The sequence below is a fragment of the Antedon bifida genome, chromosome 4, assembly GCF_963402885.1.
Source record: "Antedon bifida chromosome 4, ecAntBifi1.1, whole genome shotgun sequence".
Lineage (NCBI taxonomy): Eukaryota > Metazoa > Echinodermata > Crinoidea > Comatulida > Antedonidae > Antedon > Antedon bifida.
In genome coordinates this window covers 24146438-24172438 of record NC_136229.1, presented here as the reverse complement: position 1 = coordinate 24172438, position 26001 = coordinate 24146438, and the positions used below count along the sequence as shown (strand labels likewise).

The 26001-nt window shown below is 32.5% G+C and overlaps 4 protein-coding genes across 5 annotated transcripts in view; 2 read left to right on the top strand and 2 right to left on the bottom strand.

The window, feature by feature from the left end:
- LOC144841510 (stromelysin-1-like) overlaps positions 1 to 19126 on the top strand; it is a 66021-nt gene extending 46895 nt beyond the window's left edge. Inside the window, exon 10 of the mRNA XM_078697865.1 lies at positions 19110 to 19126. The gene's annotated coding sequence lies outside the window, so the exon portion shown is untranslated. The remainder of the gene's footprint in view (positions 1 to 19109) is intronic.
- LOC144839490 (uncharacterized) lies at positions 274 to 11184 on the bottom strand. Of its 2 annotated transcripts, XM_078694869.1 has the most exons (15): positions 11072 to 11184; positions 10369 to 10508; positions 9764 to 9924; positions 9086 to 9270; positions 8661 to 8833; positions 4843 to 8370; positions 4238 to 4333; positions 3916 to 4071; positions 3629 to 3760; positions 3124 to 3348; positions 2767 to 2916; positions 2173 to 2459; positions 1549 to 1661; positions 1244 to 1325; positions 274 to 707 (listed from the first exon to the last, which is right to left on the bottom strand). In XM_078694869.1, exons 2-15 carry the CDS (start codon positions 10496 to 10498, stop codon positions 648 to 650), a joined length of 5478 nt encoding a protein of 1825 aa, XP_078550995.1. In that variant the 5' UTR covers positions 10499 to 10508; positions 11072 to 11184; the 3' UTR covers positions 274 to 647. The 2 variants fall into 2 exon arrangements, with proteins under 2 accessions (XP_078550995.1, XP_078550996.1); XM_078694870.1 differs by lacking the exons at positions 274 to 707; positions 1244 to 1325; positions 1549 to 1661; ... (1 more) ...; positions 2767 to 2916; positions 3124 to 3348 and having other exon boundaries at positions 3624 to 3760; positions 3907 to 4071.
- Positions 11400 to 19558, top strand: LOC144841509 (uncharacterized). Its single transcript, XM_078697862.1, has 7 exons — positions 11400 to 11669; positions 11838 to 11919; positions 12351 to 12545; positions 16585 to 16662; positions 16893 to 16971; positions 17378 to 17582; positions 17964 to 19558. The coding sequence occupies exons 1-7, from the start codon at positions 11614 to 11616 to the stop codon at positions 19003 to 19005; spliced, it is 1737 nt and encodes a 578-aa protein (XP_078553988.1). The 5' UTR covers positions 11400 to 11613; the 3' UTR covers positions 19006 to 19558.
- Positions 19559 to 21534: 1976 nt separating this feature from the next.
- On the bottom strand, positions 21535 to 25954 carry LOC144839410 (BBSome complex member BBS5-like). Its single transcript, XM_078694750.1, has 11 exons — positions 25899 to 25954; positions 25115 to 25244; positions 24810 to 24892; positions 24620 to 24685; positions 24020 to 24069; positions 23779 to 23906; positions 23242 to 23377; positions 22733 to 22828; positions 22464 to 22526; positions 21966 to 22187; positions 21535 to 21686 (listed from the first exon to the last, which is right to left on the bottom strand). The coding sequence occupies exons 2-11, from the start codon at positions 25216 to 25218 to the stop codon at positions 21555 to 21557; spliced, it is 1080 nt and encodes a 359-aa protein (XP_078550876.1). The 5' UTR covers positions 25219 to 25244; positions 25899 to 25954; the 3' UTR covers positions 21535 to 21554.
- Positions 25955 to 26001: the final 47 nt, after the last annotated feature.

The following is a 26001-nucleotide window of genomic DNA, read 5'->3' as shown; positions in this document are numbered from 1 at the left end:
TTGATCATCCTGTTATATTAGATGGCCTTGCTATGACTTTATAATAATAAGATAACATGCCTATGTACATAATATTATATGGCAATATTATTGCATAATAATTTGAAAAGGTCATATTTTGGCCATTTTCGACAAAATCTCTGTACTATAGTACAGGGAAATTATAAAAAATGTACATGTGCAGAATCACATAATCTGTTCTGTGCATGTTACCTCAATACATAATTCAATATTTTGGTTATTTTCAAAAACAGGGACATTTTAAAGAAATGATTATTATTAAATTAATTTTATTTTTTTCAAACCTTTTTTAATAACTTTACAAATTATGCATTTATGTATGTATATTTTAACATCTCACTTTCTATACATCCATTGCATTACATAAATTAAATATAAATAAACGACAACAACCATGGTAAAACATACAACATTAACTACTACATCAAATTAAATTTGGACTAATAAATATCATAAAAAGTGGTCTGTTAGAGCTGACATATGCATCAGACATCGGTAAGTAATATTTTAATGTTCTACGAAGAAAATAATCCATGCGATGTAAACACCGACACATTTTAACCCATAATGATTGGTAAACTATGGCTCTCTTCTACGTTTATTCTTCTACGTTTATTCTTCTACGTTTATTCTTCTTCTTTAATAGCATCAATTACATTTGTCACATTACTCAGTGTGTCACGTTTCTAAAATAAAAAACATGTAAAATTTCAATTAAAGGCAATACTGTAGAATTTCCAACTCAATAACCTGGTCTGGTATTTATCAATCTCTCTAGTTATAAGTTAAAACTGGAGCTTTAATTATCAAACCACAGTTACAATAGAACCTTCCAACCACTGAGATACCACTATCCAGTTGCTTTCCCATGAAACAAACTAGCAGACTGCTACTAGTGGCTAACCCCTATTCACTTTGGGTTCCACATGCATCCCCCCACCCCTTAACAGAAGTTCTATCTTATGGAATGGATCTCTAAGTTTAAAGAAAAGCACTACAGTATGCACAAATATTTACTTTTTGAAAATGGACTTAAGCAAAATCATTGACTTAAAGCAAAGATAAGTTGGCATTTTTGCTAAGTCGGTTTGATAAACCCAACACACCTGTGTTGTAATAACACCTGACTGTCTCACATTACCAGAAGCATGCGTTTATTTCTTATTCATAATTTTCAATTTTCTGAATGCCGTTTGAAATGATTTCAAAATGATGTACTAACCTGTCCTTTAACACTTTTTTTACTCTTCTTTACTTTCTTTTTGCTTGGAGAACTTGTTTGAGAATCTGATCGTCGTAGTTTACTAAGTAAATAAAAAGGATTAAATGCTTTATTAACAGTGCATAAATTAGGTACATGACTAGATCACATTATACTTATATATACATTGTTTGAAACTAAAAATGTCATAACTATTTAATGATAAATCATCAAGGAGGATTGAACCCTACACTTTCTGGCTTTTTAGGAAGAGTCTTAACCACAAGACACTGCCAACCCATAACTAAAATGTAATCATTTCATACCTATTTAATGATGGTTCTTTATAGCTTACAACACCTGCCCGGCGACTTGTTCTTTGCCGTGGGACCACTTCACTTTCTGGTTCCTTAGTTGATGCCTCAGAGCTCTGGCTTACCTTCAAACAAAAAAGACTCTTTGAATCACTAGCATTGACAAGCATACTTTAAATAGCCTTCTAGTGAGAACCATGCTATGGTGGTCTGGCCAAGTATGCTTGCTTTTGACTGAAAAGCAGTGTGGATACCATTTCCAATGAAACATAAATTGGCCTATATAATATATTTTAGTCAATGACCCATAGATGGGTGTGTGGCGCAGTGTGTTGAATGTTGGACTACTGATCGTGAGATTGTGGGTTCGAAACCAACACTTTTCAAATTGCTTGTATCCTTGGGCGATCGACATTATACTTTGCCTCTATCCATACAGTTGTACAAATAAGTAGCTGGTAAGATCAAGACAAAACTTTACGCCAATTACTAGCTGCATATTATTTCCATACGTGTTTGATCAAATAATGACCGGGAAAATAATATGTACAGAGGTTTCACAACATTAGGCACTTTATAAATCCAGAACATTATATTATTCTTAACCTTGCCAAAGCTAAATCTATTAATGCTAACCTCTGACATAGCTCCCTTCTCGGGTTCTGTTTCTTCTGTAATGTGTTCTTCTTCCACAGCTTCATGTACCTTACTTGCATCTTTTTTTTGCACCTGTACTGTTAATCTACGACTTTTTCTCTTACTCTCAATTTTAAGCAATGATGTGTCTTGCTGTTGGGAAGCTGGGTCATCAGATGCTTTGGCAGCACCATCTTCACCACTCTTTGATGGTTTCTTCTTCTGCTTTGAGCTTGCTTTCTTCTTCTCTACCTTATTACTTGATTTTGTCTGTTCTTCACTTTCATCTGTGCAATCAAAATTAATATGCATGTATATTAAAAATTAGAAAAAACAGTTACAATACTGGAATTGTTCAAAACAGCCCAGATTGTCAGTGATATGTTTTGGAATTTTGTTAACTTATAGTGTCTTTTATCACAATCAATGCAATTCAGTACATTCTTTTTTTTTTAATAAAGAATACGAGTAAGAATTGTTTCATTCTTATATTTTTTCACAGTTTAACTAAATAGAGACTTTGTGTTGGAATATATAACAAGAAGTTCAATTGATATGGCAACATATGCTATTGAGAAATTTAAATTAATTTACCACTGCGTTTACTGCTTCTTTTATCAGTTTTCATTTTAGAACTAGATTCCTTTTTAGTTTTCTTAACCGGGACGACGTCTTCTTCACATTCATCTTCATCTGTATCTGTATCCACAATACATCTCACTTTCTTTTTTTCTTTAACTTTACCTATTAAGTTAAAAAGATAATGTGTGGTAAAACTTGCGTTTTTTAACAAGGCTTGGTTTTTTTAATGGGGCCTATTGTTTAGAGGAAAGTGATATAAATGCTTGCAAAGAACACAATCTTTTGTCTGTGTCTGTGACAATTTTGTATAAAATACTGTATCAGAAGTTCTTTGCAGGAGGTTATTATTCTATTCCATTTCAAACTCACTTGGTATACTTTCTTTATCAACACTCTGTTTAGACTTTGTAACATCTTTAACTTTCTTTTTATTCACATTGACTGGGGCGGCAACCTTCTTGTTCAAATCGTCTTCTTTATCTGGAGCACTGCTACCAGCTTTTCTGTCCTCTTTATCTGGAACACTGCTGTCAGTCTTTCTGTCTTCTTTATATGGAACACTGTTACCAATCTTTCTGTCCTCTTTTATTTTATCTACAAAATCAAACAAACAAAAAATGTAACATTTGCATAAACATGAATTAGATTCGTTAAATTATTACCTTCAATTATCATATTTTCAAGCTATAAGAAAACAAGAGACTTTCCTAAATCCAGAACCTAAAATCTTTTCTATTCTCTAAAATGTTTTTTTTCCTTCTAAGAGATTATTCACAATCGATTTACAGCTGCGTTCTTATACGGTATTTTTGTTCACAGTGTAATATATAACAAGAATTTCAATTGAATATTTATATGCTATTGAGGAATTTACCACTGCGTTTACGGTTTCTTTTATCAGGTTTCATTTTAGAACTGGATTCTTTTACAGTTTTCTTAACCGGCACATCATCTTCCTCACATTCATCTTCATCTGTATCTAGAATACACCTCACTTTCTTTTGTTCTAGAGCCAAGTGCAAAATATGATATGGTAAATAAAAGTTGATGAAGTGTACATCAGCTGTTATTGTTTTTTGGGTTGTTTTTTTTTGAGAGGGCAGGAGAGAAACTATAAAGATATGTTTTCAGAGATCTTTTAAATAAACAAACAAATATTACCATTTTGTTTACTGTTTTTCTTATCAGTTTTGACTGTAGAAGAAGCTCTACTTTCATTTTTCTTAACTTGCACGACGTCCTCTTGCATGTCACAATCTTCTTCATCCGTATCAACAATACATCTCGTAACCTTACTTTTCATATCTCTAATTTTATCTGAATTTAACAATGTAAAAATGTTAGTTAAATTGAACGTTCATTAGTATAAAAAAATGTGTTTAATCTAAACTCTGCTCAGGATAGATACAGATTCCACATAGGTTACTGCTTATTTGTGTAACTTGGCCTTAAATGTATATCAAATGTATACAAGTGGTTTTACCTGTAACATCATCTTTGTTTTCAGCAGAATTTTCTGGCACACAATCCTTCTCATTCTCCTCTGAATCATCATCCTCTGTATCTGGAATAACTTGAACTTTAATAATTGATAATTGTCTTACAGAATATTGTACAGTGATGTATGAATATGGAGCTTTCGTTTCCATGCCCTGCTTGACTACAAAGCTGTGTGTCAAAAAGTCTTTCTGCACATGCTCAGAACCATATGAGCATGTGCAGTACCTTTTTACTCTGTGTAGTCAAAATTACACATCACAAAAAGGAAAGCTTCAAGTGGTGCATCATTAAAACAAAAGTTCCATTACTGGAATACAGTTTGGTTGGATACAAATTTATCATAGAAAATCTTTATTTTAATAAGTGTGTGTGAAGGAATTTGTTTTTCTTTGTGAAAACATAGTATTAAGATCTGTCTACAATAACAAACTAGTTTGTCAAATGAGTATATGGGCACATCACATTTTTTTGTCACATAAAGTTTGACAGAGCTTTAAACTGTATTGTGTTTTTTAATTGCATCATTCCTGTTATGGGCAACTTTGATCGCGGTTGGAATAAGTTGAAACAAAATAAATAATAAATTACCTTCATCGTCATCAAAAACCAAACTTGCCTCCTCTTGCTGCACCTCATCTACTTCATGATCCCCTTCCTCAGAAGCAAGAGAATTCAAAACAAATTTCTTTCGAGTTTTCTTTACAGGACTGTCGATGTCTGACATTACTTCAGAATCTTCTGAATCTAACATGTCCATTATTTTTTCCATGGCATCTTCTTTTCCTAACCGCACAGCTATGCTGCTGCTTTTCTCTTTCTCAGCTTCTGGTTTTATTTTAAACGTTCCTCTTCTCGACTTTTTACTAGAAGGTCTTTTTTCTATTATTGCATCATTTGCTGAAAGAGTATCTGAACTATGTTTATCAGTAATTAATTGATCATTACGCTCTTTTGCAACAATTTTTTTTTTTCGAGATGTCTTTATGGAACTTTCAGGAATCACATCTATTTCTGATTCAGAATCTTCAGCATCTAATATGTCCATTATTTTATCGATGAGGTTGTCTTCTCCTTTCAACGTCGCAGGTACAATGCTACTTTCTTTTTTCTCTGCTTCTGGTTTTATTTTAAAAGTTTCTCTTCTAGACATCTTTGATACTTTCTTATCTTTAAATAAATCATTTGTTTTCACTGATAGAGTATCTGACCTTGAATGTTCATCAGTAAGGATTTGTTTGCTATTTTCTTGTGCAGCAGATTCCGAAATGCTGGCTGCCTTAATAATTGTCTTCACAGGGCGGTCAGGGATCGCATTTACTTTTGGTTCCCTTTCAGAATGGTTTTTAACTTCTGTTACAGCTGAACTGGCACCTTCATCCTTCTCATCTTTTTTGTTGAAAGTTCCTCTTTTTGACTTCTTAGTTTTCTTCACAGGACATTCAGAGATCGGATTTACTTCCACATCGGAATAGTTTTTATCTTCTGTCACAGCTGAACTGATACCTTCATCCTTCTCATCTTCTTTGTTGAAAGTTCCTCTTCTTGACTTCTTAGTTTTCTTCACAGGACATTCAGAGATCCGATTTACTTCCACATCGGAATGGTTTTTATCTTCTGTTACAGCTGAACTGGCACCTTCATCCTTCTCATCTTCTTTGTTGAAAGTTCCTCTTCTTGACTTCTTAGTTTTCTTCACAGGACATTCAGAGATCAGATTTACTTCCACATCGGAATAGTTTTTATCTTCTGTCACAGCTGAACTGGTACCTTCATCATTCTCATCTTCTTTGTTGAAAGTTCCTCTTTTTGACTTCTTAGTTTTCTTCACAAGACATTCAGAGATCGGATTTAATTCCACATCGGAATGGTGTTTATCTTCTGCCACAGCTGAACTGGTACATTCATCCTTCTCATCTTCTTTGTTGAAAGTTCCTCTTTTTGACTTCTTAGTTTTCTTCACAAGACATTCAGAGATCGGATTTAATTCCACATCGGAATGGTGTTTATCTTCACTCACAGCTGAACTGGTACCTTCATCATTCTCATCTTCTTTGTTGAAAGTTCCTCTTTTTGACTTCTTAGTTTTCTTCACAAGACATTCAGAGATCGGATTTAATTCCACATCGGAATGGTGTTTATCTTCTGCCACAGCTGAACTGGTACCTTCATCTGTCTCATCTTCTTTGTTGAAAGTTCCTCTTTTTGACTTCTTAGTTTTCTTCACAAGACATTCAGAGATCGGATTTAGTTCCACATCGGAATGGTGTTTATCTTCACTCACAGCTGAACTGGTACCTTCATCCTTCTCATCTTCTTTGTTGGAAGTTCCTCTTTTTGACTTCTTAGTTTTCTTCACAGGACAGATCGGATGTACTTCCACATCGGAATGGTGTTTATCTTCTGTCACAGCTGAAGTGGCACCTTCATCTTCTAAGTTGAAAGTTTCTCTTCTTGAATTATTTGATGGCAGGGAAGGTTTTTTATTATTTTTTGTATTTACTGAAAGAGTATTTGAGCTTTCATATCTATCGTCCTTTTCGTTATCTATCCGATTATTACCTTCTGAACTTTTTTGTTCAAATGATGATTTACCTAAAGGCATATCTTGTTTCATTTCATTTCTCAGACTCTTTCCATTTTCTGTTATATCTGAATTATTTTCTTCTGTATAAGTTCCAGACTCACCACTCATACCGCCAGAATTCACACCAGAAACCTTACTGTTACAATCTTCAGAAGGGTTTTCTTTCTGTTTTACAAATGTTGTACGTTTGTTTTCATGTTTTTTAGACTTTTTTGATTTCTCACCAACTTCGATCCGTCTTTCAACTGTTTTTGAATGACAGCCATCATCTGCCATCACTAATGGCTGCCCAGATACAATTTTCTTTCCTTGCTTCTCATATATATTCTCATTATCACTGTCACTTGATGATAATTTCTTAGGAATTTTAGTTTTTGGAACAACAAACGTGCCTCTTCGTACCACTTGATTAGTTTTGTGTTTCTTTACCTCGAGTTTGCTACTTGCTATTTTTTGAACAGAAGCTTCTTTTGATTGTCTAAGTGGACTAGGCATAGAAAAGGTATCGCCAAGGCTAATGTCAAAAACACTGCCTGTATTTTTTATATCTTTCATAGGAATCCTAGTTGGTTTAGTCTTTTTCACCTTTTTCACACCAGTCTTTTGTGACATTTGACCTTTGACTTTGATAGAATTTTTTCCTTCACTCTCAGTACTAGAAGCACCAGAAGATGCCTTCCTCTCTTTTCTATTTTCTAAGGAGTCTTTCTCGGTTACCTCTTGTTTAGTGATTTCTACATCACTGTTCTTCTTTGTATCCATTTCTTTATCAGTAGTATTGCAATCATGAGATTCAATTTTCTCTTTAGATGCTTGCTTCTTTGCTAATTGTTGCATTGCACCAAAGATTATTGTTGAATTCAATGCTACAGTGAATTCCATGTCCTCATTGAGATCCTCTGCTAAACCTCCACCAAACATTCCACTTTGTAACTGATCATTTGTAAGAATATCTGTATCAGTAATATTCCTTTCCATTCCATTATTGGTCATGGCCTCTGGTTGAATTTTGCTCACAGGCTCTTGCAAATCAAATGTTTCTTCTTTTGTTTCAGGCTTATTAATAGTAATTTTCTTCTCCGTTTCTTTGGTTGTAGAATCCATAACAGAACTATTGTCACAAGAGTTGTTTTGGTTTTCACTTATTTTAGGTGAATGAGCAATTTTAGATATTGTTCTAAAAGGATTTTCTTCCAAATCTGATAGTGAACATTTCTTTGAATCTCTCTTTTTTATCTTTGATTTTGTAAAACCTTTTGGTGTCAAAGGTAGAAAGGTCGCAAAGCTGTTAGCTTTGTTAATGGTTTTATTTCTGCTTCCAACAACGCTTTCTTCAACAGGGTCTGGTGAGTTTCTCTTTCTTTGAGACGAATCTTCCAAAGTTGGGGTGCTTTCAGTAAAGCTGGTTGAAAAGTTTAGTTTGTTTTTGGATTTCAGAATGTCTTTTTCATCTTTTGTACTTTCTGTTTCCTTCCCTTTTTGACTTTTTTCTCTATTTTTCTCAACTAGAATTTCAGTTTTAGCTTTCTCTTCTGTTGAAAGAAGATACAATACATGTATGGCCATTAAACTATTTATAATTGATCTGAAATGTTATTTATATTTGACAATTTGTAATTGTTATTGTTATTTATCTGTTTTTTTGTATATCTCTGAGCAAACATAATTTCTATGTAGGCCTATATTTTATATGCAAATGACAATAAATGTCAAGTAATTTTCCACTGATGAATGAATGATGAATGAATGATGAATGAAATGTCTTATAATAACTCTTAAAGTGGAAAAAGAAAAAATTCAGTATTCTCTCAAGAAAGAATACCTTTTTCAATTGTGTCATTCAAAAAGCTTGGTAGTGAGATCCTGATGTTCTGATCAAAGGTTTCTTCAGCATTGACAACATTTTTTTCAGATACATCAGAACAATTGGTTGCATTTGTAACATCAGTTTTAAGGCCTGTGTTTGGTTTCTTATAGTATATACTGGGTCCACCACTGTAAGTAAGAAATAATATATCAATGTCGTTCACAATTGAAAAATAAAATATTCACTAAATCCGACACCTTTGGGCTGGCGCAACATGCTTGTTTTTTTTTGAGGAATTTGAGAAATATGGACATCTAAACCTAAAAATTGTGCTATATACCTACTTAAGTTCTTACAGTACGGATTTAACTTGTATTTTTTGCCGACTTATGCTAAGGTTGGTGTGATCAAAAGTCAGGAATTTAAACTATAACCACTACCTTATCATTCTGTTTTCATAAACATCGTCCTCATTTGACATAGTAGAGATTCTGGCGTCAGAGTTTCGTCCGCTGTATTCTAACGGTGGCAAACAATTATCTAATGTAATGCTTATTATGTTGGATGCTCCTAAAAGGTTTGTTGTCACACTCCGTAATGACTTACGAATATCTGTAAACCGTTGCTATTGTAATAATAAACAAGAATATTGTACAATTATCTCACATTTCAATGAAGAAAAATAAAAGGTTATGGAAATGCGTTTACAGAGATTAAATTTGTATACTTTTGATTATACTGTACATCATACTATGAACAAATTTGTCATTCTCAACTTTACACCTATTGAAAATTATAAATATTTTGTTTTTGTGTAAATGAAAATTATTTTTATGTTGAGGACACTCTCCTGAAACAAGCTTTCGAGCTTCAAGGGTCATCCGCCGTCATACTACTACTATATATTGTAGTTTTTGTAAAAATAGTGGGCTTTCAATTTGCGATGACTGACAACCTAGCGACAAGTTAGATCATAAATTCATTGTGCACATTTGAGGAAGTTGGTTCTTCATTAGATTCCGTGAAGTAGTTTTGGTGGTTTCAATGTGTAGGTCATAGGTCATTAAAAATCAAAAGCTCCATAATGACAGACCTTGTACCTAATATAGTATTTTTACCTTATATTCTGAATTGGTACAGATAAGTGAATGCCTTTCTTCTTTTAACTCCAGTAGAAATTGGTGCAATTCAGTTACTTCAGCCTTTGCCTTTGCTAGCGCCCTTGCCAAGTCCGTATTGTTAGCTCTTAGAGTGGCTTTCAAAAATGACGTACTAGATTCTTGAATAAATTAAAAATATATTGCAAATTGTTGATTTCAGTTATTATAATTGTAAATTTAAAATTTATGAATCCATTGAAGTTTATATTTCATTTTAACTTCTTAAAGAGTAATAATAATGCAAGCTGACATGCAAGCAAATACAAACTCTATTATAATAAAACATAATCTATATAAAAAAGTATAAACAATTTTAGCCTAAACTGTAAACAAATTTAATAGGCATATCATAAGAATAACATAATAATAATAATAATAATAATATATAATAATGAATATAATTTAAATAAAGGTGTTAAGTCAAAGGTTGATCAATTAAACTATTGTTTGCATCAGGGAAAAAAATAAAGTAATTCATGTGTTCTGCTCAACTAATTGTACTTTTAAATTCTGTACAAATTTGTGAAAAAAGGTGGACGCAGAATAATGATTAAAAAACCTACTATTGTGCCACTTTGTCTTTGATAAGTTAAGTGGATTGTTTCTTTTTTTCCTCTTTTCTTTCATTCTTTTTTTAATTTCTTGAACTGTTTTTTTCTCCAGTAAATTCTGGAGTAACTCTCTGGAAGCCATATTTAACAGCCTGAAAGTAACATTTATATTTATTCAGATGCATAATAAATTACATCAACTTATAGAATATACTAGCCTATAAATGCACGATTTTAAATTTGCAGGCTTACTTTTTCTCGTCTCTCTCTGACTAGGCCTTAGTTAGGGCCTAGCTAGGCTGCGGCATTATAGGCCTAGTAGTATGTAATAGCTAGGCCTAGTACTGTAGGTAGGAACTAAAGTAAATTGTCATATTGCTGTTTGTATCATTTTCTTTGTGTTTATATGTTTAAACATGCTACTACTAGGCCTAGGACTACTACTAGGCCTACTACTACTAGGACTAGGCTAGGCTAGAGGCTAGTTAGAATCTTGAGGCTAGTAGTGCTAGGCCTATCCTACTATGCATACAGGACTTTCGTATCCCGCGGCGGCGGCTAATATAATGGCTAGCTAGGCTAGCTAGTAGACTACTACTAGGCCTAGCCTAGTAGTAGGAGGGAAGGAAGGAGGCCTCTATAGTGTAGTGTAGGGCCTAGCTATTATATTAGGTTAGGTAGGCCGCTAGCTAGCCTAATTTATTATAATAATTACCTATATTAGTGTAGATGTCTAGAACCAAGAATGTAACGGTTTAAAGTCTACTTATGTGTGTTACACACACAACAAGTTAACAAAAAGAAATCGTCGATTGTCGCGCACACCCGATTCAACAACAAGAAATTTAAATTTCGCCCGTGTGGTAGTCGGTGACCATTTAAATACTAATTCGAAAGCTGATTGGTTAAAATCGTGATCTTTAACAAAATAACTCCTTAAGCCATCATGTATTGTATTTTCACGAGCTAGGTAGTAAAAGGCATGACAACCGTCAACAATCTATTGATTGATCTTATAAATGACACATATGCAGACCACGAATTGTGTTGTTAAGATGCGCACTTACATTATTGGTGACACATGTGTGGTTTGACAACTTTCCTCACAGTTATTAGAACATGATGACAATAGTACCTAAAGCCTGGAGACTGCATCAATGCTGTTGTTTGTGTAGGATGATATGGAGAAAGAGTTGCTTGGCTTAAAAAGTGAGTGAAGCTTGCTAAGTTTACTCTGAACCCAAGCCAAACTTAGATATGGTCAACATGGATTCATCTACTACGAAAGTATCAAAAAGTGTTGCACGAAAAATGTGAGTACAATGTTCTACTTATATTATTACAGTAATATTAAAAATATTGTGTAGTGTAAAAAGTATACTTTATTTTTCTACTCTTTGTAATTTATTTATTTCCATATTTTCATAGGCCTATATAAGTAAACCAAAAAATTATAAAACTTAAACTGTTTTTTTTTTCAGAAATCATTACCTGAACAAAGAAAGAGTTGAAAGTGAATATGATCCATCAGGAAAAGGAATACACACAACAAACCCTTTGATGGTAATTATGTTCATTGTTATTCCATTATACATTTCTGATGTTAAGTTTTTGCTTTTATATTTCATATTTCATGTTAAAAATGTTATATATTCTTTGATGTAAATAATTGAATTAATTTAGCTTCTGCTGTGACTGCATTATTTTTTAATAAACCTTGTTGATGAATATTTTTTTTAATAAGATTATATAATGTTGATATAAAGTTTGCGGTACACCACATATATTAGTTCTGAAAAGAACTGTTGAGTTTCTTGATGTTTTGATCAATATGCTTTGATTGCCCTCAGGAGTGAGAATGTATTATATAATGAAAGATTATATAATGTTATATATATTATTTTATGTATTTTTAACATATGTATGGAGAATATTTATTGAATAACCTTATAAATCTTTTCATTTTGTTGATTGTTTTTTCTTTTTCTTTTCAGGCTAATTATGAGTTGGCGTATCTTGTAACCACAGAAGACGAGAAGACAAAGTCCCTGCTAGGCTCTGATGACAAGGATCAGTGTTCAGAGGGTGAAATGCTGGTTCTACCCTGCTTAGTTCCGTCAGCTCAGTGTAAAAGTCATGTCCGGAGGTCAGATGCAAAAAGGGTCACCAGTGCTGCCCATCAAGTCATTGTAAGCATATGGGGGATTTTTCAATTTTCAACAACCTAGGGCCTAGGATCGTAGGATTCATAGTAGGGTCAATTTCACACATAAACTCACACTGGAAAACTCTCCAAACAATATTAACACACCGCGCCAGTCCAAATTTTTTTAATTGTATCCATTTTTAAGTTACTTTTAAAAAAAAATTTAAAAACTCGACTTTATAATTTTTAAACTGGACAGTGTTTGACCAGTCCATGGAGGCAGTTTAGTTTACAAAACTGGAAAGTGTTTTTTTAGTATGGAAACTGGAAAGTGTTGGCCAGTCCATGACTGTTTGTTGTCTATGTCTTTGATTTTATATAATTTAAATTGGCCTTTAATGCCATTGTATTTTTATTTAATATTCCCTGGTATTGGTAACTTACATGTATAATTTAAACTAAACTGGTAAACTGTTATTGTACAGCCAATGTAACAATAACAAAGTCATTAAAATGAAGATGATATTATAATTACCAACAGAATTACCATGCCAGATGAAAGTGTATATTATGTTACCATAGCAATGCATTATTGACTGCTGTAAGCCAATTTAGCGCATCTTTTCTACATCATTAGCGAAATTGAAGGAGTTGAAACCGAGCAAAAATACTTTGTAGACAATAAGAATGCATTTCATACACGGAGATAATGCAATAAAAAAAAGATTATAAAGAAACAAATCGATAGTACTAAACTAACATAGACAACAAAATACATTACCTTGTTGGAAATAATAAATTGTAAAAAATATAATATGTATGAGTAATTGTCTGCAAGATTAATATCAAAATATCTATATATTGATTTCAGTTAATATACATCTTTATGGGCTGCTGAATACATTTATTGTTTTGACACAGAAACTCAACTAAAGATAAACTAGATTTGAACTCGTCACTACGGACGAGTTAGGTTATCCGCAGCGCAAAAGCCACGTGCACGTCATACGTTAGAATATTGCGCGCAGAAAAACGATTATGCCATTGTAAAAATGTTAGTGCGCTCTCTATTTTGCGTCACGTCAAAGTATATACGGTATACACTATATTCTGTATACGTACTACATACAGTGCAGAATAGGTGAAAATAAGGGACCCAAGTTATTGACGCTTTTGGACATGATGACGTCATCACAATTTAAAAAATGGTAGATTATGCGAAAGATAATTGATTGGCCAAGACAATATAACAAAATGGGGGGAAATGGAATACGGATAAGTGGAGATGCGCTCTATTAAATGTGATGAGCTATGCGAAAGAGACAAAAATCCTATATTTTATATTCGAGTGGCCATACGATGACGTCACAATGTCCGGTTAGCCATATCGATGCATGATTCGATATCTACAACTCATCAACTTCCAGAATATGCAATTTTAAAAAAGTTCACCACGTAGTTTACAATCTATGACTGTTTTAAAAAAGGCAAAATTTTGACAAATTTTTTAACTTTTTCATTAAAAACGCGCGCAAATTGTTTAATTCTACGTGCTCGTATGACGTGATTTTAAGTCGAAATTGATTGAAAATTGGTAAATTTACTAGAAAAGGCTGAAAAAACAAAAATCAAGCAAAAAAAAGATGTTTTTGCGCTACGTGCGCACGTGCGCGTAAAAATGTTGCGCATGCGTGGGAATTTTTGAAATGCTCAAAATGACCTGAAACGCGTAGAAAGTTGATTAGAAATGAATTTTTCGCAATTTGAAATTTTAAACGCGCGTGCGCGCGTAACTTTATGTCAAACATGCCATTTTTAATCCATAGAAAGTTTGCCCTTGATATGACTTAAATGTTCACCAAGTGTCATTACAAAATGACTTTTGGTTTTTAGTCTATGTTAAATACGCAAAATTCATAAAATCGCGCGTAGCTTACGCTGCGCGACTCTAAAGTAAAAAAACGAGCTGTCCTGCACTTCTAAAGATAGAGGTAAATCTTCTGACAAAGTTATACGATGTAATGTTGATCAGAATTTGAGATACACGTGACACAAAATTTTGGGAAAGAAAGAAGAATAACATAGAAAAACTAGATTTGAACTCGTCACTTTGACGAGTTCGGGTTATCCACGCAAACGCAACATGCACATACTTAACTATATGAACCTCGACAATTAATATGCCATCCTATGACATGAAATAAATATGTTTACAGTGCTGAATTGTACCTATTATGTAGCATACACGATATTACAGTATTTTACAGAATAAACTGTATATGTTATATACAGTGTAGCATAGACAAAATTACGAGACCCATCTTTTAAATCCAATTTTTAACACGATGACGTCATCAAATTGACATATAAAGATAACAATTTTAGAAGATAATTATCTAAAAATTTACATTAAAACAAATTTGAAGAATTTTGGGCACGTAAAAGTGAGATGCGCTCTCGTTTAAACGCAATGAACTTTTACGCAAGAGATGAAAATATGACTTTTTGAATTCAACTGGCCATATGATGACGCCACAACATCTGATTGGCAAAATATTCACATCAATTCGTATCTACAATCCAATAGCTTCCAGAAAACGTTTTAATCATGATTATCACTTTTTATTCTGACGAGCTATAACAGATTGAAATTTACTGTAAAGATGAAAATAAGTGACCCACGTTATTTACGTTTTTAGACATGATGACGTCATAAAAATTAAAATATTTTTAATTCATGCGAAAGATAGTTGATTAACGTAGACAATATTAAAATTTCGGGGGAAATGGAATACGTATAACCTAGAAGCGCTTTGTTGAATTTGATGAGCAATAACGAAAGAGTAAAAAATCCTATATTTTACATTCGTGTGGCCATACGATGACGTCATAACATCCGAGTGGTAAAGGTTCTGCATGAATTCATATCTACAACATATCTGCTTACATATTAAATTTAAAAAATTGGGGGTCGTGGATGATCCTGAGGAGCTATAATAGATTAAAAATAGGCTTAATTTTGACAATTTGTTGTCACTTTTGCAACTAAAACGCACGCAAATGGTCTAAATCAACGTGTTCGTATGACGTCATTTTAATTTGAAATGATGTAAATCTTTTTTAAAATGACTAAGAAAGGCTGTAAAATCATAATTCAAGAAAAAAACACATGATTTTCATGCTCCGTGCGCACCTTACGCGTAATTTTTTCCGCGCGCGTGGGAATTTTTGACATGTTTAAAATGTCATGATCAGCGTAGAAAGTTGATTAGAAATTAATTTTGCGCATTTTTAAATTTTAAATGCGCGTGCGCGCGTAACTTCTTGTGAAACATGTCATTTTTAATCCATAGAAAGTTTGCCCTTGATATGACTTAAATTTTCACCAAGTGTCAATACAAAATGACTTTTGGTTTATAATCTATGACCAAACATTGAAATTCATAAAATCGCGCGTAACTTACGCTACGCGACTCTAACGTCTTATAACGAAGTTTCCTGCACATCTACAGCTACAGATCAATCTTATGACAAAGTTATACAATCTTATGTTGACAAGGGTGAGAGATATGCGTGCAACAAAATTCCGGGAAAGAAAGAAGAACAAAGATGATGAAAAAAAAGATATTTACAATCACATGGGTTATCCTGCAACTAAGTTGCGGATAACCAAAAAAAAAAAAAAAAAAAAAAAAAAGATCCTGACAATAACAAGGGGTTATCCGCCAAGTGCGGATAACCAATTATGATATATTCATGAATTCATAAAAGTTGGCATGGAGATTAATTTATGCTTTACTGGAGCATTTATTGTTCAAAAGTGTGTTTTTAGGGAAGTTTATTCGTTGGAGGCATTTATTAGAAGGGCATTAATTTTTTTGTTGTTAAATGGTAATATTTAGGCCTAAATGACTATATTTGGCCATATTTGTGATCTAATAAAATGTGTATAAAAGTACTGTTTGTTTTATTATTATATTTTGTAATTAGTGGAAAATTCTTTACATACTGAATTGGAAAACACCATTGAGGTGAACAAATTATTATTTATTACTTTTGCTACCATACTGTTTTCATTGTAGAGCACAATACCTGTTAAAGAAATAGACATGATTCGAAGATATCGACCTTCCTGTAGAACGGCCGACACCCTAGAAATGGTAAGTTTGCTATCAGGGCGGGTCCAGCTAAAATGAGATTTTTTTTCTATTTGATATCTATTGGCAGACTAGTAATATATGTTACTGTTAGCTCTTCTATCATATCATAATCAATTGTTTATTTAGGATGAATTATTATGAGTTGACCGATGTACAGACTGGTTGATTTACCATTAATTATGATTAGGTGAAATGTCATAGAAAGTTATGTATTTGCTTTGTTTTTGTAGGGAAAGGTGAGCCAGATGTCAAGAAGTGTGCATGCAATGTTAAATACTAAGCAGGCAGTAGACTTTGCAGTTAAACGTGGTAAGATTTATGATATTTTGATTTTTCATTAAAAATAGATTAAAAGTTGTAATAAAATATAGAAAAATTATATAAATTATAATAAAACTTACTGATAATATAATAATTATACTTAATTACAAATAATTAAAAAGATATGAAAAAGTTGTTTATAATATAAATAATAGAATAAAATATAAAATATACTATGAAAATTATTCCACTGCAGTTACTGCAGTAACTACATTTGTTTACTATTTAACAAACAACTCTTTTATGCAATTATTTAGAAAGCTTTGTTATTGCAGTGACTGCTTTATAAACTTCTTAATTGAAGTAAATAAAATGTAGTTACTTCAGTAATTGCAGTAGAATAATTTTGACACAATTTCTAATTACTGTACTAAAAATCCTTAAATAATTTCAGATAAGAAAACAAAAAAACTAAGAGCCAAATCAGCCTACCAACCTCGGAGGTTATCTCATGAAACCTCAGATGGCGAACTTAGTGGTAAAAGTGATCAACGTAGACGACGAACAATTTCATCAGCAAAGCCAAAGAAACTCAGACAAAAATATACAGAATTACCATTTGGTCCAGGGAACAGTTCACACATTGCATCATGGCTTAGGTACAGTATAGCAGTAAATGCTTTACAAAGTTTAGGCTCTTCCATATCATCGCTATTCTTTCAAATTATTATATCTCCACAAAACATAATTTTACAGGACATTTTTGGTATTTTTGCTTGATAAACAACATGAATTGGAAAAATACCACAGATTCCAATATTTCACATTAAAAAAATGATAGTCACAAGGTTTTTTTCGGACTTTTTCTACAAATTCATTTTGATTTTGGTTTGAAAACCTTGTATGTACCATTCAAAAGCTTTATGAGAAAAAAACCCCATCATATACTGAATAAAGTTTAAAACTATAGTGAGTAGATCATTTTTTATTTACAATGTAATCTAGTTTATTGTATTGTTAATTGTTTATTATATTTTTAGTGAGCAGAAAGAGAAAGAAAAAAAGGCAATAAAGAAAAAAGAAAAACAGAGAAAAAGAGCTGAGAAGGAAGCTATGATTGAAAAAGAAAGAAGGGACAAAGAAGAAATTGTAACAGCAATGGGATCATTACAGACTGATGACAATGATAGAAATGTAAAGGAAAATAGTGATATGGATGAAAAAGGATGTTCGAAGAATAACAACGTTGATAAATCTATTGAAAGATCTGTCAAAAGAGGAAAAAGAAGAAAGGAAAACAAAAATGAAGGACAATCATCAGACGAAATTAAAAGAAATGATGAAAAACAGGAAAGAGATGAAAAGCAGCAAACACCTGATGAAAAGAATGATAGAAATAATAATGATTCAAAGACAATCAAAAACTCTGGACAAACTGATATGTCAATCAATGACGAGGACAGCGTCAATAGCACAGCAGAACAAAATATGAAGGTATCAAGACGTTTCTCTGATAAAACTGATAGTGAAAATGATACAAATAGCCCACAGTCAAGCAACATAGTTGCAACAAAAAGTAGAGACAGTAAAACAGAAAGAAGTGACAGAGAACCAGAAAGGAGAGACAGCAAAACAGAAAGAAGAGACAGTAAAACAGAAAGCAGTGACAGTGAACTAGAAAAGAGAGAAAGTAAAATGAAAAAGAGAGACAGTAAAATAGAAAGGAGAGAGAGTAAAACAGAAAAGAGTGACAGTGAACCAGAAAAGAGAGACAGTAAAACAAAAAGGATCAGAGACAGTAAAATAGAAAGGAGAGACAGTAAAACAGAAAAGAGTGACAGTGAACCAGAAAGGAGAGAAAGTAAAACAAAAAGGAGAGACAGTAAAATAGACAGGAGAGACAGTAAAACAGAAAAGAGTGACAGTGAACCAGAAAGGAGAGAAAGTAAAACAAAAAGGAGAGACAGTAAAACAGAAAGGAGAGATTCGGACTGTAAAATAGAAAAGAGAGACAGGGAACTGGAAAGGAGTCGAGTATGTGAGAACAGAAAGTCTAGTATCTTTGCCAAGATCATAAACTAAGTCCCTTGACAAATCCTTTAGCAGGCAGCAATTCTAAACTTTGGTTCTAATTTGTAATACTTTTAGTATCATGTTTAGTTTATTTTAAAAAGGTTATTTGGTAGATTTTTTAAAGGTAAGCTGTTAAAGACAAGTAGTATTTTTTGACTGAAGAAAAAGTAATTTTCAAAATGTCTATCATTACCTACAAACACAAAATAGCTTCTAACTATGCAGTTTTTTGTAATAAGTGAGGCATTTAAACATAGTTCTAGGATTAAGAGAATTAATTTTAAAATGTGTTCATCTCACATTAAAGTTAAGGTAAAAATTGGTTACTATATTCTTTGGTCCTTCAAATTTAAGAAGACTAAATAGCTGCATTTGGTTCTCACTAGAGATACAGTTGACCAATTACAAGTGATGAATTATTCAAACTGTCACTTGTGATTGGTCAGCTCGCTTTACGTTGCATCTATGTCCTCGTATTGCGTCTACGTCCTTGCATTGCATCTCCAGTTGTTCTCGAATGCACAGTGTAAATGGTTAACATTGTATCAAAGTTTATTTTGTATCTAACTTATGTATATTAAAACATGAATAAATAATGTTGAAGATTTGTGAAATTATTCTATATTTTTTAATTAAAAATTCTGTTTTTTAGTGATTCTCCAAGTCTAAGTATGAAGTCATTTTGATAACCTGATATTTGACTTACTTCTTTTGAAAACTGAAAAACGTTCAAAGTTCGTACTAAAGTAATAAATAATGCCTTAAAATATTGATGTACTTGTGAAGACAAGCTTATGATGTTTACCCTTTATGAAGTGTATGCCAAATAAAAACAAAGTACAGTACATAATTGGAACAAATGATGGCTGATGGAGTAGATGCATGCTCTATTTATCTTATTACACTTCAGAATTATGAGTTTAAATAATGATACCACTGGTTATTAATTAGTTCAACTACTTATATTCTGTTTATTCAAATACAATATAAATTAGACCTTTTTTAAGAGACGTTCAGAATATAAAAGTTGTCACATACTGTAGAATATACAACCATCACAGAAGATATTATTTATAACAACTTGAGCAGCCTTCCAAGCTTTACAAATTTAGTGTGCAAGTCAATGGTTCATTTTTATATTTTATCATTTTTTTTATAGTAACTGGATGACCGAGGATTCAAATGGATAATTAATTAATATTAGAAGTGTGCATGCATCAACTTGGTGTCTATGTTTCTTGGTAGTAAATAAACAACCACATTAAATTATAGGTTGCCAGGGAAATATCTATTTTTAGTGCTTTACACAACAAAACATGACCTAGATCAATTTATTGATAAACCTCACAGAGAGAGCAATAACAATCATTTATATGATGATGTATTCATTTGTTGTATTTTTATGGAGGATATATTTTTATAGTTTGTGTACAATATCTGATATTATGTTTTAATATCAATCATATATTCTGGTATTATATAGAAACATATATCATTAGTGATCTATCTACACAAATATTAGGTCGAATTACAGTACCATTTAGACATAAACTAGTTGAGAGGTAGAGTCGTATTTAAACAGAATTAGAAGATTAAAAAGGTGGGAAGTTAAAATGAAATTGGGTATTTACGCTGGGGGTCCTTTTTAACCTACTCCAGCATTCACTTTATCATTCATCACCAGAACACAAGCCAAAATAGGACAAACCACTACAAATAGATTTCAATTACAATCGATACAGTTTTATTTAAAATTACTGTATACCATTTATTTCCATTTCTACCCATTTACAGTGTATATTCTGAGCAAACTATCTATACAAATGTACAGTAAGGATCTGAAAACCCTACTCTTAGATTACATTAAATAACACTGCAAACAAATGAACACTTATACTGTAGTGCACATTTCTATGATAAGCTCATAATAAGTGGCGCTTCACATACTGGCATAACATTGGTTGAAATAATAGATATATAAAAGTCTGTTTTTTAAATTAAGATATAACAGACCCTCAGGGATAGTCAACTCAACAGGATAAATTTTGTGTGCAGTTAATAAAAATGATGCAAAAAATACTGCAGATTTGGGTGGCAAATTTTAATAATAAACAAGTATAATTCTACACTATTCAACATTTAATATACAGTATACATACATAATTTTATATAAAATTAAAATTTATATTTTAATAAATCAAGGTATCTAATCAAGGTAATCAGTAATTACAGCTATGGTCAATCGTGCGACGGTATATTTTTTTATATATAATATATAATAAAAATAATATTTTTGTCACGTGGCTAAAGCCCTGCAAGTACAGTATCCTCAAAAAGAGAGAAGCTTTCTTAATACTGTACCAGAATGTTTATATATTTCAAATATTGAACTGGTAAACCAGACATTTTGGAAAAAACTATAGGAGTCAGATTGTGGGAAAGTTAACATACTTGATTGACAGTGCGAATCCATCTTTAATGTACTTGACTGATTACTTGTGTTCTACTACTTCCCATAAGTTAGACAGTGCGAATCCATCTTTAATGAACTTGACTGATTACTTGTGTTCTACTACTTCCCATAAGTTTGACAGTGTAAATCCATCTTTAAGTTTTTCAATTGCTAGGCCTAGCTCTTCTGAGAACACAGGTGGACGGTCTTTCTGCTTGTTGCCATCTGCAAAGTAGGCCTGTGAAGAATCAGAAGTTATACCTCTACTTTAAATCTTATTAAAATCACTATCGACCTATTGGGAACTGGTGCTGATCTGATGCCCAACTGTCACAATTGAAGTTGGCAAGCAAATATTGATGATAAATCAGACTGGTAGTACAGTATGAACTGGTCTTTCAATTAGCCCATTGTTCAAAAGGAAGATAGATTGACGAGTCTACAGTAGTTGGTTTTTTCCATATATTTTATTCTGAACTACATTACTAATCGACTAAGTCTTTTATAAAAAACTCACTGCAAATGCATCTGATGGCTCATCATCTTCCACAATATCAACATCATCTGGTAGGTTCTCAATCACAAGTTCTTCTATGTTGCCTGGATTGTCCCCATGTTCGAATTCAACACCAAATATTGGGCTGGTGCTGTACACCCGGTGTAGGCTCTGTATTTCCTTCACTACCTCATGAAGCTTTTCAACCGGGTCCACTCTGAAGCCTAGCACGAAGCCACCACTCTGTAGAAACATGTCAAATGTATATAATTATTTTACTATATAACACAAAAATAACTGCGGCAGCCGAGTAGCTAGGACACTTATTATACAGAAGGCCCGGGTTCAATTCCTGTTAAGAACAACTCCCAGTCCATTAAGTTAAAAATGAGTACCTGGTTGAAAAATACTAGGGAGGATAAGGCAGTGTGGAAAACAGCTCATTCCTCTAAGTTCAGAAAGAATACTTGGCCTTTTTCACAAAAGAAACTTCATAGTAATAATAGATAGATTGCTAACCTGAAGAGAGCTTTCAAGAACCAGTGCCATGCCAAATTTTGAATCTCGAACCTTAATCGACCTCTATAAACAAAAAATTCAATACGATTAATATAGAATTCTATTATAATAAAGTCCATCTCAGCTTTAAATGTTATTTGCATTTACAAATGGTATTTATATAGAATTGGATAGTAAATTGCATTGTCATAAACACATGTACATCTACAAGCACAGAACAAATTCTATCCATTACATTATTATACAATGAATAATAAAGAACCACTTACTATTTGTAGATAAGGCACACTGATATTAAAGTTTTCATTCATGTTGGCAAACCACACCAGTCTGACATTAGTGATAAAGAATGTCCCTAAGTTACCCTGAAATAGAATTTGAAAGCATTAGGGAATTTGTAAAGATACTATAGATTGACATTGTGGGTGCTGGGTACAGTACATGCTGACATACTACAGTTTGAGCACTTCATTACTATTACTATCTCTCCAAGGGCTACAGACTTGTTTAAACTACCAACAACCTATACCTCTGTTTTTATATTATCCGTCGTTAAATATCTCTCTTAAAATTATCTATCTTTAAATTATCTGTCCTTAAATTATTTGTCTTCAAATTATCTTTCTTTATATTATCTATCTTTAAATTATCTGTCGTTAAATTATCTATCTTTAAATTATATGTCGTTAAATTATCTATCTTTAAATTATCTGTGTTTAAATTATCTATCTTTAAATTATACGTCCATATATTATCTGTCATTAAATTTCAAGTGTACCTGATCACTAGACAGATTCCAAGCTCCATCTACTTTATTATAAACTTGTTCCAAGGGTAAAAGCCGTAAACTTTTGTTCTGAACAATAGCAGCACGTAGCTTCAGATCTCTGTACATCTTTGTAGTTTCATAGGCCCTGTTAAAATAATATATATATATTTATTTAATATGTTTGTTTTTATATATTTGTAAAAATTGCCAAGGATAACCATAAGCAAATTCATTCACTGTCCTTCTTAAAGGTGACAATCCTGTCCACAAGAGAAACATATACACAAGATGTTCTACATAAACAAAGTCTTTGGAGTGGACATCTGACAGGATTTGAACCCCGGGATTGGTAGCGAATCAACTTAACCACAAAGCTACATCTTCACTTCACAGTATATTTAATAATAGTGACAGATCTAAAAGACAACACTAGTATACAGTGTTCATAGCCTCCAGGTGTTCTCCTGTCCTGTCATCAATAACAAACAGAGAAGACTAGAAAGGACCATACAAAATTGTACTTTAATTTAAGGACTAAAAACTTACTTTTGTACAGCCATGACAGTGGTGAAGAGTCTGGGACTTCCAGGAACAAGATTTGTAAAAATGAATTCAAATCGGGTGTTATTGCACTTGGTAAGAATGTACAGAGCATCAGTTGGGCCACGCAATTTCTGTAAAATCAAAAACAAGAAATACTTATTGAAATTGTGTGCTTGTATATTTCATAAATATGATCAATTTTCAAGTAATAAAAATACATTATGACTATACAAGGATTACTTACAGAACTTCCTGTCCTCACTTGGATGTTAAGAACACAAGTAAAACCAATAGCTATAAGATAAGAAAAACAAAAAGTTGAATTTCAATTATTTTCCCAATATCTTCTACAACAATCTGGCCATGAGAAACTTGCCAGAGTGCACACTAAACTGTGGCATCATAAAATTATTTCTTTCTCTCTCTGTGTAAGTGGGTAAACCTGCCATGGACGACCATCTCAACAATTAGAGGAGAATTAAACATTCACAAACAAGATTCCTTCCATCCATTATAATAAATAAATAAACGTCTATAAACCAATGTTTTTGTCCTTTTACTGTACTTAATTTCTTTTAGTATAGACCCATGACAAGGCCGTAGTCACCTGTACGATTGCCAACAGGCCTTTGACAACCCAGTGGCTTGAAAAGAGATTGTTCCATTTTCTTACGAAAACTGCACCACTTTATTTCTTGTGGCTAGAGTACATCACTGTGTGACATACTTGAACTAAACCAATGGTTTAGCTCTATGCTTTGGTATTTAACACTGTATTACAGAACAGTATACATAGGAAATGACACGCTGTTGACCATGCTTTTAGCCTCATCCATAAACTTACATAAATTTACTCTTGGCATTGTGGTGGAATGCCACACAATTCTTAGATTTGTAACAAACAATCTTCCTAAAAACAAGAAAAAAGTTTTGACATTAATTGTTTTATAGTTACATAATAATGCTCAGCTATACACACTTGTACGTATATAAAATTGGATATAAAATCATAAAACTGGATTGCCTGTTCTTACCCCTTTCCCCATTGTTTCCCTTTGTATCTTCAATGGAGTCCAACAAGTCAATCACCTTCTCCCCTCGCCTCATACACATATCCCTGCATGAGACAGAAATTATTAGATTATAAGTAAGCTCTGTCTACACTATCAAACTTTATGTGACAAAAAAATGTGATGTCATCACATCACACCTTTTTTGTGAAACTAGTTTGATAGTGTATACAGAGCTTAAAATTTATTTTTAAATTGAAAAAACTGAATCAGACAAACTACTGTTTAAATAATATTACATTTATGCTTAATGATGAAAAAACACTCACTGAACGTTAATATCAAAGCGAACATCTCGGTCTTCCCACAACACATCAAATACGTTTGGTTGTGCTTGCTGTTGTGGTTGTGACTGCGGCTGTGACGACGACATGTTCAGTATTATAGACTCTTCATTAACTTTTTTTAAAAACAAAGTAAATAATTTAGAATGCATTGCATTTTACTTATGTTTTGTGGCTGGCAAGTTATTTTTATTAATAAAATTCTAAAAGGGACATGACCTAGAGCAGAGCATTCTACGTTTCCATGTGAAAATGGTTTGCTTTCGCTGTGACAGATGAAATCGATCGCGTTTTTTTATTTTGATCGCAATAAAATCAACTTTCGGTATTTTGTGTAGGAGCTACAACGGCACTACAGATGCATATCGCAGATCATCTTATATGACCATATAGTTTTTTATACTTTTTAGAAGTTTTGTATGACCACCCACGGCACTGCATACAAATGTTTATTTTTTCACGACTAAAATGAAACGCAACAAATTTAAAAAGTGACTGTTAATTTCTTTGTATGGAAATTCTCATAAAGTATACTATAGTACAGAGTAGGCCTAGCCCTAATAAACCTAGCAATACAGTACCACTGGAAAAGCCAGTGGGTCTGTCTGTCGAGAGTGGCTCCAACACAGAGAGAGCCAGCACAACAATATTAATGTCATTGTCAGATTATATCTATAAAACAATTACACTACATTCAGTATCTATAATAACGGGTTTATTCGTAACTGTTGTTGTTTAAGCTACTTATATTATATTAACTGATTATTACCAAGTTTTTCTGGAATATCACAAATAGCTCGAGCAGCAGCTAGGCCTACTGTAGCAGCAACCAAACAACAAAATACAGAAAAATGTTAAATTGTTATTCTTTA

Coding starts and splice junctions, on each gene's coding strand:
- LOC144839410 (XM_078694750.1), bottom strand. CDS start 25,218: ATGTCGTCGTCACAGCCGCAGTCACAACCACAACAGCAAGCACAACCA. Junction 23,907..24,019: donor AAGTGAGGACAGGAAGTTCT/GTAAGTAATCCT, acceptor TTGATTTTACAG/AAATTGCGTGGCCCAACTGA. Junction 23,378..23,778: donor ACTGTCATGGCTGTACAAAA/GTAAGTTTTTAG, acceptor TTATTTTAACAG/GGCCTATGAAACTACAAAGA.
- LOC144841509 (XM_078697862.1), top strand. CDS start 11,614: ATGGTCAACATGGATTCATCTACTACGAAAGTATCAAAAAGTGTTGCA. Junction 12,546..16,584: donor GTGCTGCCCATCAAGTCATT/GTAAGCATATGG, acceptor TTTTCATTGTAG/AGCACAATACCTGTTAAAGA. Junction 17,583..17,963: donor CACATTGCATCATGGCTTAG/GTACAGTATAGC, acceptor TTATATTTTTAG/TGAGCAGAAAGAGAAAGAAA.
- LOC144839490 (XM_078694869.1), bottom strand. CDS start 10,498: ATGGCTTCCAGAGAGTTACTCCAGAATTTACTGGAGAAAAAAACAGTT. Junction 2,460..2,766: donor AAGAAGCAGTAAACGCAGTG/GTAAATTAATTT, acceptor TTGATTGCACAG/ATGAAAGTGAAGAACAGACA. Junction 708..1,243: donor AAAAAAGTGTTAAAGGACAG/GTTAGTACATCA, acceptor TTTTTATTTTAG/AAACGTGACACACTGAGTAA.